At 45.3% G+C, this 11,159-nt stretch overlaps 1 protein-coding gene across 15 annotated transcripts in view; it reads left to right on the forward strand.

Annotated features, from left to right (window-relative positions):
- The window catches only part of CHST10 (carbohydrate sulfotransferase 10), a 26,833-nt gene that overhangs the window by 6,777 nt on the left and 8,897 nt on the right, over nt 1-11,159 (forward strand). For 9 of the 15 annotated variants that reach the window (XR_003047547.1, XM_025049811.1, XM_025049816.1 and 6 more), the window contains 3 exons: nt 1,844-1,948; nt 2,974-3,105; nt 8,028-8,119. Coding sequence is in view for 14 of the 15 variants with exons in the window: in XM_025049811.1 (XP_024905579.1) it covers nt 1,844-1,948; nt 2,974-3,105; nt 8,028-8,119 (329 nt within the window). In the remaining variant the exon portion in view is untranslated. Of the gene's footprint in view, nt 1-1,843; nt 1,956-2,358; nt 2,529-2,973; nt 3,106-8,027; nt 8,120-11,159 lie in introns of all 15 variants that reach the window. The other 6 variants (XM_015592739.2, XM_015592737.2, XM_025049813.1 and 3 more) reach the window with 3 other exon arrangements.

Below are 11,159 nucleotides of genomic sequence, written 5' to 3' on the forward strand. Positions count from 1 at the left end.
TCAGCAGGATTTCCCAACCTCCCAACCAGTATGTTTTAAGTTGCATGTCTTTCCAAATGCATGTAAATGCCATGACTTATAAAATATAATTTTGTTTTCAAGTAATACTGAAGCCCTAGTAGCTTCGATAATTTTCTAGTATCAGTTAATGGATATTAAATATACAGCTGCTCTCATGTGGAGACTGGAGAAGTATTTTGAGGTTGAAAGAGGGGCTCATATTTAAAGACTTTAATTTGGAAACTCTCAGGTAGAGGGTTGGGCAAAGTGTTTTCTAAAGTGCCTTTCAACTCTTCTAAGTTTTTCTAATAAGTTTCTTGGTAGATGTCATCATTCAGCAAATAATGATGGTTGACTTACTATGTGCCTCGCACTGTTATAGTCCTTGCTTACATTTTAGGGGAAGCAGACGGTGAACCAGGAGAAGCATTTAGGCTGTGTAGGGTATAGTGAAAGAAGTGAAACTAGATGAGGTGATGGAGAGTGGCTTTGCGGGTGGGCCAACGCATCTGTCAGGGAGAGTCAAATCTTCCCCTGCTGCGCATGGAATGCAGGGCGGGAGCAGGCCCTGCTGACCTCAAATTTACAGAAGCCCAGTGGCCAGGAGAGATCGCTCCCTCTTGGGCTGCCTGAACACAGGTTCTGTGGCTGGCCAGGAGACCTGCAGTAGGGCATGGTGATCACTGGCAGGCCTCAGCCTGGTCTGGGTGGCCATGCTGAAGACACCGGTAAGGGCCTGTGGCTTTACACTCTTCTTCTCAAGAGAAGGTTTTGACAGGGGGTTCTCCTGCTCCCTTCTGTATAGAGGAAGTGTGTCTCCATATGTGTGGTGGGGAAGCCCAGGTGGCTCCCCTTGTTTGTGTTCACTGTCCACAGCACTGAGCAGTGCTGCAGGCCACTCAACACCGGGCCCTCTTTCTCAGCCTCTGAATCTTCCCAAGAACTAGTACACAGGAGCAAATGCCTCTCCGTTCAGGTTGCATGCCACTTGCTGGATGTCTGTCTCCTTTCTCTGTACTCACTCCCCAACCCACACTCCCCCTCCCCTCCCCTCTGTTAGAAAGGCCTGCAGCTGAGGGTTTCTCAATGAGGCACTCCCACTGTGACCAATGGGGTTGGACCCCACTGAGTGTCACTGTCTTAGAGGGACATGCTCAGTGGACTCATGACTGTGACTCCCTGCACTCCGAGCACAGTCTGTACTTCTCCTGTCTCTGGAAGGGAAGGGTTAGTAGCTTGAATCACCTGGGATGTCAGGCCTTTCTTTTCCTTTCTTCTTAGGGCAGACTACCCTGTCACATTAATTTCTGGTCACCACACTCAGAGGGTATATATATGTAGATTCAATTGGAAAATCACAGGGTGCTGAGGCACCGGCCAATATATGTTGTAGAGGGTCTGCTCCAGGCCAGGTGGTCTTCTATGTGCATTCTGTCATTGAATCTTAATGACTGCTCTGGTCTCAGAGATAGAAAACCAAGGCTCCAAGAGGCTAAGTCACTTGCTAAGTCACAGAACCAGTGAGTGGTGGACCCCCCCAGGGCTCTCTGCCTTGTGCTGTGCTGCCTCAGAGGAGAGAAAGGGGGACTCGGTTTAGACAGGCCAGCTGGCTTCAGGAGTTGGAGAGGGACTGGCATTCCCCTTGTTGTGTAATATTGCCAGGTAAAATACAGGACACCCAGTTAAATTTGACATTCAGAGAAAGTAGATAGTTTGTTTTTTTGTTTTTTTTTTTTAAGTATGTCCCATGCAATCTTTGGGGCACAATTATACTAAAATAGTTATTTGTTATTTCTCTGAAATTTAAACTTAACTGGATATTCTGTGTTTTTGTTTCATGTAGCAATCCTACTTGGGGACTCAGGAAGCACACTGGGCCTGATGTATGGGCAACTGAGGATGACACAGTGTGACGCACAAGCCACCCTGGAAAAGCCCAGGCCACACAGTAAGTGGTGAGTGCGTTGCTACGGCTTGTGCTCAGGTGTAGGCTGGGGACCATTTGGTGGAGGGCATTTGGGTTTCAGATGCCTGGTCCAGTGAGATTCTGAGAAGAAAACACCATTGAGGAGAGTTGGCCACGTGCGTCCTCACTGAACTCTGTCCCATCCAGTGTTCAGAGGCTCCCTGACGTCATTTGCCATCAGCACATGTTGAGAGGACCACTTTTCCCCGTCGGCCAGGAGTGATGGATGGCCTCAGTCAGCTGGTGGACACTAACCCAGCCAACAAGTTCTCCTTTAGTGGTTTGGTTTGGCTTGAAGAAGCACTGTGTTAAAAGTGACATGAAACACACATTTTTGTCTCTCTTGCTGAAAACCGACTGTGACTTCCTGGTTCTTTATGTGTCTCCTGCAGCAGAGTGTGACTTGTGTGACCTGCTCAGGACTGACGTGGCCAGCATCTCTTCTGGGCAGTGAAAGCATGAAAAACACCCACCCTCCTGATTCTGCACATGCCCTTGCAGGCAAGGAAGTGGAAACAGAGAAGCTTCGATGTTCATTTATCCTGTTATACAGATTCTCTAGGTGCGGCTCCATCTCGTCAAGTCGGGGTTCTCAACAGCCTGCTTGTAATTACCCGGTGTGACTTCTGCCCTCTTGGGAGGCCTGCTTTTGCCCCACTACTTCCCAGGCCTTTGTGGGCGCTGGGTGTCAGAAACACATTTTGATGTTAGCTTGGGCCAGAAAGGAGTCGGAGGCAAATCTGCAGAAGTAAAATCTTATCAGACATTCCAGAACAGATGGAAATGGCTGCCTTCCATTCAAATTGACTTAATTATCAAATTGAAAAGTTATTATTAATTTAAAATAAAATGTTAAGTTAAGTACCGAGTCAAAATACCCAGTGTATCAAAAGATTTTAAAAAAATTTGTATTGATGCTATTAACTGAAATTACCTATTCTTTTTATTACCTTATGTTTAATTGACGTCTTTGTAAGCAGCAGGTACCTTCTGCTTGTGTTTTCTAGGAACAATCACCGAATGGCTAACATTTGACAACATGCACCACCAGTGGCTTCTGCTGGCCGCATGCTTTTGGGTGATTTTTATGTTCATGGTGGCCAGCAAATTCATCACGTTGACCTTTAAAGACCCTGATGGTATGTATGCTATCTTGGGGAATGGCTTTGGCTAATTCAGATTTGCCTGTGATGTTGTTCCTGGGTACATGTACGAATGACTCCAAGGACTTTCATGCCAGAAAGGACTTTGGTGGTCATGGCATCCAAATCCTTCATGTTATAAAGGTGCTAGGGAGAGGAGGAAAGGGACGACCCTTTCCCAGCACTGACCCTGGGGGTGGGCAGAACTTGCTTGGTTTGTGGATTCTTTGGCACCTCCTCCAAGACATCCCTAAGGCTCAGGACCTGGGAATTCGCCCTGCTTGGTGGTGGTGTGAGATGCTGCCGTGACTGATCACACCTGTGCCAGCTGGTGCTTCATGGTGCTGGCCATGTGTATGAAGGTCGCCTCAGTGCACTGGAAGGAAGGTTATTTAAAAATGTGTATGTCGGGTTGTCTGTGAAGATTTTTAACTCCCCTTGATTTGATGTAGCTGTTCAGATGAGGACACAGCCCGGCCGTAGCAGAGCTGCTTCTAGGTCATGCTCCTCTCCTTTGCTTACTTAGGCCTTAGTGTTTTTTCTAGCAAATGGATGTGCTACTTGCTCTAACAGCCTCTAAGACTGACCTGGGCATGGGGAGACGCTGAGTGATCTGTGAAGTGCTGGGTATCTGTAAGGAGGTGTGGCGATGGTCATCTTGAACACCGAGGCCACTCCTTTCAGTGGCAGGTGAGGTGAGGCACAGGGGAGATAAAGATTCACAAGCAGCTTTTGATAGGACTAACGATGATGTCTGCCTAAGAGGTAGGACACTTGTGACTGGTGTGCATAGCATCTTTATTCTGCACAAAACTTTGCACATCCTTTTCCAGATGGCAGCTCTTAGGGAGATTAGAGAAGTATCCACGTGAGCAGTTTTCCCGATTTCCTCTTTGCAGCTGCACGACCTGTGCCATCCGTGTGACCAGCAGGCTGTAGGCCCAGCTTGCCCAAGAGCTCCTAGATGTGTTCTTTCGGTGCTGAGGGCTGCCCTGTGCCCCCACTTCCTGCTCCCAGTCTCTCTGTCATCCCCACCATCTGTCTAGGAAAAACAAAGTCGGGAGGCAGATCTTCAGGCAGAGGAGGATAGCCCTAAAATCAGCATCAAGGGTTGTTCTCAGCTCCATAGTTGCTGCTCAGTAACAGTTATTTGGCCCTCAGTGCTTGGCACCCCAGCAGGCTGTCACCACAAGTACCTCCTCATCTTCCAGGGGTCCTCGTGAGGACCCAAGTGTTTCACAGCCTCAGGAAGGTGATGTCACACCTGCCCGTGTCCAGGGTAGCCAGAAGCTTCATGGATAATCATGCTAACCCCAGGGATCAGGGCCTCTGTCTGAATAGCAAGGGCCCAGTCTTGGAGGGTTGTTGGAGTTTGAGACCATGATCTCAGCTTGACAGTTTGGTGTTTCTCCCGCTGCTCCAGCTCAATTATGTTACTGAGAATGGCAACCCCTTGTTAAGCGTTAGAGTAGTGTTTCTCCTCCACACCCCCCTTCACCCCTGCACCTCAGAATCCTTGAGAAACTTTGTAAACCTTGCTGCTTGGACCCAACCAGAGACCAAATAACAGAATCTAGGTGTGGGGCCCAGGGGAGAACCCCAAGTATAGAACAAAACTGGGAATTGAAAGCTGCTGAGAATATGAAATCCATGTTACTAAGATCTACATGTTTTATTCCTGATTCCTTTAAATGTCACCTCCTGGTAAGGAAGGCACTTAAAAGGCAGGTCACGAGGTTGTTTATGGTTTAGTTTATTTTAAAAAGTAGAAGAATAGGGAATGTATTTATGAGACTTCACCAAAAATAATTAGGTGTATTTTGAGTTTTAATATTCTCTGGCAGTATAGCCTCTCTTTAGAGGCTATAGCACCTCATCCTCAGTGGTATCTGATAAATGAGATGTTATTTTGCTTTTATGTAGCAAGTTTTATGCTGAGTGTTTTCAGAGAACTGTAGATGCTCAGAGGGTTTTGTGAAGAGGAGCATAAAATTAGAGGGAAAGAAGGGAAAATCTATGGGGAAGGATGAGAAGCTTTAGGATTTTGAGCCTGAGAGATCTGTTCCTGACTTTGTGCTGCGCATCCAGTCTCCCCAACCTTGTAAGGTGAGCTGTACTTCCTTGTGCTCTTTGATATGCGGTATGGCCACGTGATTGCCGTGGTTAGCAGACCAGAGCACACTGGTGTGGACCATTCCACGTAGGGACTTCAGGGCCAATGGACACTTGGCCCCACTCCCCTTTCCCGCTCAGGGAAGCATGGAGAGGGCCCCCCAGGCGGGTCCCTGGTGAGGGTGATGTCAGCTCTGCGTTGTGCAGTGAACTCAAGATTAGAACCCATTGTCGTTGGGTCCACAGCAGAGCCACAGCATAGGCAAAGGAACCGCTCGCTCTTTGATCGTACTGGGGGGTAATGGCATCTGCTGGAAATAAATGGTTCATGGCAAAGCAATGGAAAAACCAAACCGTGCATAAATTGTGCTATCAGTTTTATTTGAATCTAGTTGAATCAAGGTCGAGGGGATTTGGGGAGCAAATACCAGGAAGTTTAAAACCAGAAAAATGTTAAAAATTGGCAGATGACTGGCCGTTGTGTGAGATGTTCCACAGATACCAAAGGCTGTTCTGTGTGCTTCTGAGTGAGTAAAATAGGTGGCTTTTCAAAAATTAATTGATAAATCAATTGCTTAGAATTCAGGTTGCATTGTCCTGTCTAAAATGTTTTTAAGAAAGCTTAGGTTTCTATAAGACCCATTAAACTTATGGCAGAGCTAAGCATTGCAGTGCTTGTAGAAGACATTGTTGGAACAGGAAGTGACCAGACAGGAGTGGAATGTGACTTTTTCATTAGCACACCAGTGCTTTGGGGTGACAAGGTTGTGGAGGAAGAGTAGGGACAGATGTTGGTCCCTCCAAGTGCATTCAGCACTTTGGGCTGATGGCACTGATACTTTTGTTTAGTTTTGCACTGCAGATGGCACTCTGTCCTCATGGCAGGGCCAGAAGAGCTCCCATGCACAGCTTCAGTTAGGTTGCATTTTAACTCAAACAGGGAAAGGAAGGGTAAAAAATTTTAGTGGGATTCATAAAGGTGTGTGGCAGAGAGATTCATTTTGGGGTCAGATAACTCCCCAATGGGGAGATGGGATTTCTGTTGTTGTCAGGGCCCTGGGAGGATGCTTTCATCCTTCCTGTGCAGGGCAGGTGCTTGCTCTTCACAGTTGTGCTGGCTGGGGAGGGGGACGTGGTAAGTGGGGCATGTTCAACAGCCAGGTGGGGCCTGCAGGAGAGTGTGCAAAGTGTTGGTATTCATGACTTAAGAGGACTAGGTTTTGATATTTTTTTAAAAAGTGAACTGCACCTTTGTTCATACATTGTTATGCTGACTTCTATGCTTTTATTTGATAGCTATTTTTTCTTTCTAATTATGTATTAAGCTTTGCAAAATTTTGAAAGTAAATGTTTCTTTGATTGTAGAGATCTGAAAATTATCTTCAAATTCTGCCCTGAAGGTTTCCTAGAAACCAGTTTGCTGTAATTCTTACTCTGGAATTGCATTTTGTGAAATTCCTCTAGTCTCACCTCAGTTCCCATGGATTTTTAAACTAATGAGTAAGCACTAACTTAACTGCTAATTTGACTTTTTTTTAAATTAAACTTTTTATTTCGCTATCATTGTGGAGTCGCATGCAGTTGTAAGAAGTAACAGAGAGCGTTCCATGTCCCCTGACTCAGTTTTCCCCAGGGGTAACATCTGTAGAACACAGAGCAGCTTCACAAGCAGGATTTTGATATTGATACAATCAAGATGCGCATACCTTCACCACCACAGGGGGCCCTGTGGTGGCCCTTTCATAGCCACACCCACCTCTCTCCGCACTGCCATCCCTACCTGTTCTCCCCAGCAACCACCGATCTCCTCCATCATTTTGTCATTTCAAGAATATATGCATATGCAGTACGTGACCTTTCCGGATTGGCGTTTTTTCACTCAATATTAAAAATCTCTGGGGATTCATCCACCTTGTTGCGTCTGTCAGTAGTTTGTTGCTTTTTATTGCTGTGTAGTATTCGGTGGTGAGTGTATCCCCGTTCGTTTAACTCTTGGGGCTATTACAAATGAAGCTGCTCCAAACTTTTGGTATAAGGTTTTGCATGAACGTAAATTCTCTGGGATAAATGCCTGGGAATGCAATTGCTAGGTTGTGTGGTAGTTGCATGCTTCATTTTTTAAGAAATGACAAAAATATTTTCTGGAATGGCTGGGCCATTTTATATTACTATCAGCAGTGTATGAGTGATTCATTTCTCTTTGCCTCCTCCCTAGCATTTGGTATTTTCACTGTTTTGTAGTTCAGCCATTTTGATAAGTATGTAGTGGCATTACACTGTGGTATTAATTTGCATTTGCCTGATGGCTATTGATGTTGAACATCCTTTCAGGTGTTTGTTACCTGTATATCTTCTTTAGTGAAACATTTGTCCATGCCTTGCTCATTATATAACTGGGTTTTTTTTTTAACTATTAAGTTTTGAGAGTTCTTTTCATATTCTAGATTCTTCTTTGTCAAATACATGGTTTGCAAATATTTCCTCTGTCTATATAGCTTGTCTTTCCATGCTCTTTATTGGGTGTTTCTTAGAGCAAAATTTTTTATTTTGAGGAGATTTATTTTATTGATTTTTCCAAAGATTTTCTCCTATGTTTTTAAAAATGTTTTATAATTTTTATGTGTCTATAGATGTCCAATTGCTCAAGTACCACTTGTTGAAAAGACTTCCTCTTCTGAATTACTTTTGCCCCTGTCATACCAGCTGGGCATATTTGGGTGGCTCTGTTTCTGGGGCCTTTTATCCGTTGCAGTAATCTGTGTGTTTGCTCCTCCATGAGAAGATGTTCTGACTACTCTGTCTCCTAGCCTACAGCGCCAAACAGGAGTTCCTGTTCCTGACAGCCATGCCAGATATGGGGAAGTCGCCAGGAGAGAATCGCTTTCCTGAGGAACTGAAGGTGGGCAAAGCCAGGAGGAGGGCAATATCTCCTCCACCCCGTCAGCAGAGGAGCAGGGCTGCCTCTTCCCATTCTTACCTGTGCTGTCTCCCTCTCACCTGCTCCCTCCCTCCAGCTGCACCAGGTCCCCCACTGTTTTGTGGACACTAGCCTCCTGTCCCTCTGTGCACTCATCAGCTGTTTTGATTTATCATTGTGTTCTGTTTTGTAGGCACAGCTTTTGTCACTCTGCACGTTTCTCCTCATCTTTTTAGCTTCTCTTTGAGAGAGGCATGGTCACATCTATTTTTATGTCCTTCACAGTGCCTTGTCCGTTATGAGTGCTCTGTAAATATTGATTTTGCTGTATTCCTGACCAGCTGAGAGTGAGCCTTCCCAGGGGAGTGGGGGGTGTTAAGTAAGGCCAGGAGACAACCAGGGGTACAGGAAGACTCTCCGACACAGTTTCAGGCAGAATTGCCACTCCCCCAGCTTAAGAGTGCTGTGGAGCAGAGAGCTGAGTTTAGGAAACAGGCTGATCATCCAGAATTGTGGAGTACATGGCAGAGCCCTGGGCTGCTAACTTGTACCCAATACTTACCTTCTGTGACATTCTGACTCTATGTCTTTCTCCTCGGGCTCCTTTTGCACATAAATTCCTAATCAACCCTTAGCCACAATGAGGGACACCCTCTTGAGGTCCCCTCTCCCTTGCTGATCCCCATTCTGGGTCCAGAAGGTTTAGGTTGCAATTGTGTTAAAAGAATGGAATGGGTAGAGCAAGCTCTAAAGATGAGTATCAGCTCAGAATTAAACCACAGAGAAAGGACATTTCCTGTGCGTGACTTGCAGTGTAAGGACAAGTTAGAACCTAACAAAGTCTGGAAAGCATGCACCTTGTCATTGTAACGTGCTGTTGGAGTTAACTTTTGTAGGACATGGATGAAATAAAGGTCAAGCCTGCCCAACTCATGAGATGGACCTGGAATGTGGCTTTAGGTCAAGGTGATCCAGGACACGGAAAGAGTATGGATGGACTACAGCGACCAGAAGCAAACCTGTAGGAAATATGAGGGTGGCTTTAATAAAAAGAGTTAGAGAAATTGATGTTTAGTGACTTGGATTAATAATGACACAAAGGTAGGGTAAGAGTTTTGCAAGAGGAATGAAGTGCTTTGAGACAGGGGCTCTGCTAGAATGCCGTGACACTGAAGGGGCATACCGTCCCGCAGTCGCTCTTGGTGACTCTTCCTGTAAAGACAGTTGGCCTACAGGAGTCATTGTGGTGAAAATATTTTACTTACACGTGCCTTACTGTTTGCAAAGCACGTTACTGGATCTGAATATGCCATACACAGCAGGTAGTGGGCCTGGGGTTTCAATTCGGTATTCTCTGTCCCCTTCTCTTCCTACCCCATCCACTGAGTGTCATAAAGCTCAGATGCAAGGAGAAGGAAGTGGGGAACTGTGGTCAGACCCAGTTCTCTGAGACTAAGAGTCATCAGATGATGTTAAACTCAGCATATGTTTCCCAAAAGGAAGGTGATTTAGGAAGGAGATCAGGTTGCAGAGATTGTCTTTAAAAGTTTGTTTTGTACATAACATAGCTGCATGTTTGAATGGAAAATAGTAGAAAATAATATCAGACATTAAAATTGGTTTTATATATTTACAAGGAGAAAAATAGAATGGTATCAGTCTGTAAACACAATTGAATAATAACAATTTTTCTTTGTGTATAATGTTTAAGTTTGAAGAGAAGTAAATTTAAAAGTGATGGAGTTTTTTTGCAGTTTCTCAGTAGAACCTGTTTGGAAGCCCTGCCCCATGATGCACTGCTCTTTAGTGTCATCTGTGATGGGGATTAGATCTGAAGTGTAAAAAGTTGGAACAGACTAAGGAGAAGAGAGAGAGACTCTCTAGATAAGTGAGCAAGAGTTGAGATTGATGAAGGAATGAGGTTAAACTAGACCGCATTTATCAGAACAGAAGCAAATGCCTGGTGCTGATCCCTGGAGCTGTGCGAGGCCAGGGCAGGCAGCAGGCCACGGTGTGCTCTTTGGGGAGGAACAGAGGCCACTGCAAAAAAGTAGAGCGGGGCAGGTCTGCAGGTTCTGCTCTTACTTCCACAATGTCTTCACTTCAGGAAGTAGCTGTTAGGAATCCTCAAGGCATTTGTTCTCCACTGGGGGACCCAGGAAGTTTGGTCAAACAGGAGAGAGCAAGGGTGGCCATGAAGAAGAAGGAGGGGGCCGGGTGGTGGGGTGGAAACTGTATTGTCCTGATAGTTCCAGTGTTCTTGTTCTCTCATGTTCTAGAAGGCTTACATCTTCTCCCATTTTGTAACTGACTCAGTCCCTCGGGAGGACAGGTTGTTACCGCTGCCCCGTAAATGGATTGCCTGGCAAGCCGAGAGCATTTTAACATGTAACAAGGGCATTTTGGTCTATTTAATAAAGTGATTTTAGAGGGACCATCTGTTTTTAAATTTTGGGGAGAAGTTCTGTGTAACATTAAGGGAATAAATAGATGTAGTAGCAGAAACATTTGAAAATGCTTAGAAACAGGACCATAACTGGAGATGACCAAAGAATGGGATTGGAAGAAACAGCCTCCCTAGTCAGAATTGCCTCTCCCTCACCTCCTACTCCCCCCCCACACACAGTCGTAATGTGTGTGCACGTTCACACGCACACACAATGATATATGTGTTCTTACTCAGCTGAGGCTTTCCTGGTGTCTCCACAGAACACTGCAGCTGTATCCAAGCACAGAGTAAAGACTCAGTAAATATTTGTCAAATGAATTATTCTGCCACCTGACAAAGCAGTGAAATTCATAAAAGAGCTCTTGTGTTATAGGCATTTTAAGTTATAAACCAGTCCCGAAGGGTCTGTGCCATTGGGAACGTGAGCTTTTTAATAGTTTTTGGCTTTTGAAAGCCAACCTTTTTATGAGAAGGAAAACCAGGTGAGCCCATTGTGTCTGTTTTCCTTGTCAGCTGTATGATTCATCCCAATGATTTACTAGGCAGTGGGAAGGTCCTGAGGAAGGCTTTAGA

Source organism: Pteropus alecto, unplaced genomic scaffold (genome assembly GCF_000325575.1).
Source record: "Pteropus alecto unplaced genomic scaffold, ASM32557v1 scaffold186, whole genome shotgun sequence".
NCBI classification, from domain to species: domain Eukaryota; kingdom Metazoa; phylum Chordata; class Mammalia; order Chiroptera; family Pteropodidae; genus Pteropus; species Pteropus alecto.